General features: G+C 48.3%; 1 protein-coding gene across 1 annotated transcript in view; it reads right to left on the bottom strand.

Moving 5' to 3' along the window:
- Nucleotides 1-1,591, bottom strand: part of PRIM1 (DNA primase subunit 1) — a 15,523-nt gene that overhangs the window by 3,259 nt on the left and 10,673 nt on the right. Inside the window, exon 8 of the mRNA XM_041472689.1 lies at nt 1,244-1,443. Within this exon, the coding sequence (XP_041328623.1) occupies nt 1,244-1,443 (200 nt within the window). The remainder of the gene's footprint in view (nt 1-1,243; nt 1,444-1,591) is intronic.

Genomic DNA, 1,591 nt, shown 5'->3' with positions numbered 1-1,591 from the left:
GGGTCAGGGATGGGGTTTGGGGTCAGGGAGGGGGTTTGGGGTCAGGATTACAGTTTGGGGTCAGGGATGGGGTTTGGGGTCAGGTTTAGAGTCAGGGTGAGGATTAGGGGTTCAGGTTAGGGTCAGGATTAGGGGTTACAGTCAGGGTTAGGGGTCAGGGTCAGGTTTGGGGTCAAGTTTAAGGTTAGGGTTGGGGTCAGGGTTAATGTTAGGGTCAGGGTCAGTGTTAGGATTAGGGTCAGGGTTAGGGTTAGGTTTAGGGTCAGGGTCAGGGTCAGGGTTAGGGTTAGGGTCAGGGTCAGGGTTAGGTTTAGGGTCAGGGTCAGGGTCAGGGTTAGGGTTAGGGTCAGGGTCAGGGTTAGGGTTAGGGTCAGGGTCAGGGTTAGGGTTGGGGTCAGGTTTAGGGTTAGGGTTAGGGTTGGGTTCAGGGCTGAGGTTAGGGTTAGAGTGAGGATCCAGGTTAGGGTCAGGGTCAGGGTCAGGTTTAGGGTAGGGTTAGGTTTAAGATTCGGGTTAAGGTTAAGTTTATTGTTAGGTTTAGGGTAAGGTTTAGGGTCAGTGTTAGGGTTGGGGTCGGGATCAGGATTAGGGTCAGTGTTAGGGTTAGGGTCAGGATTCAGTTTAGGATTAGTTTTATGTTTAGGGTTAGGGTCAGGCTTAGGGTCAGTGTTAGAGTTAGGGTCAGGGTCCAGGTGAGGATTAGGGGTTCAGGTTAGGGCCAGGGTCAGAGCCAGGTTAGGATCGGGGTTAGAGTCAGGTGCAGGGTCAGGGTTAGGGTCAGGTTTCAGTTTAGGATTAGGTTTAAGTTTAGGGTCAGGGTCAGGATTAGGGTCAGTGTTAGGGTTAGGGTCAGGTTTCAGTTTAGCATTAATGTTTAGGGTTAGGGTCAGGTTTAGGGTCAGTGTTAGGGTTGGGGTCAGGTGTCAGTTTAGGATTAGGTTTAAGGTTTAGGGTTAGGGTTAGGGTTGGGGTCAGGTGTCAGTTTAGGATTAGGTTTAAGTTTAGGGTCAGGGTCAGGATTAGGGTCAGTGTTAGGGTTGGGGTCCGGTGTCAGTTTAGGATTCGGTTTAAGGTCTAGGGTTAGGGTTTAAGGTTTGGGTTTAGGGTTAGGGTTTGGGTTAGGGTTTAAGGTTTAGGGTTTAAGGTTTAGGGTTAGGGGTTAGCGTTAGGGTTTAGGTTAGGGTTTGGGACGTGCTGGGTTAGGGTTAGGGTTAGGGGTTAGGGTTAGGGTTTAGGGTTAGGGATGTGCTGGGGGGCTCTGGCAGCACCAGGACCCCCCGAGCTCCCAGCTGACGTACGTGATGGTGGGCACTGAGAACGGATCAAACTGCTCGAGCTTCTGCAGGTCCAGCGGGACTGAAATGCGCCCTGGGACACAGGGGGGGTTCAGGGGAGGTGGACTTGGAGATGGGCAAAGGGGCACGTGTTTTAAAGAGTTGGGGGGTTTTTATGTCTCCTATTTTTTTATCTCGCTTTATTTGAAGGGTGAGATAATATAATAATATTATATTAATAATATATTATTAATATAATAATATATTAACAATAATAATATTATTATAAATAATATTATTGTAAATAATATAATATA

Source organism: Pyrgilauda ruficollis, unplaced genomic scaffold, assembly GCF_017590135.1.
Source record: "Pyrgilauda ruficollis isolate IOZ18807 unplaced genomic scaffold, ASM1759013v1 scaffold296, whole genome shotgun sequence".
NCBI lineage: Eukaryota > Metazoa > Chordata > Aves > Passeriformes > Passeridae > Pyrgilauda > Pyrgilauda ruficollis.
Note: the sequence above shows the minus strand (reverse complement) of the source record. Positions and strands in the feature narration are given on the sequence as shown.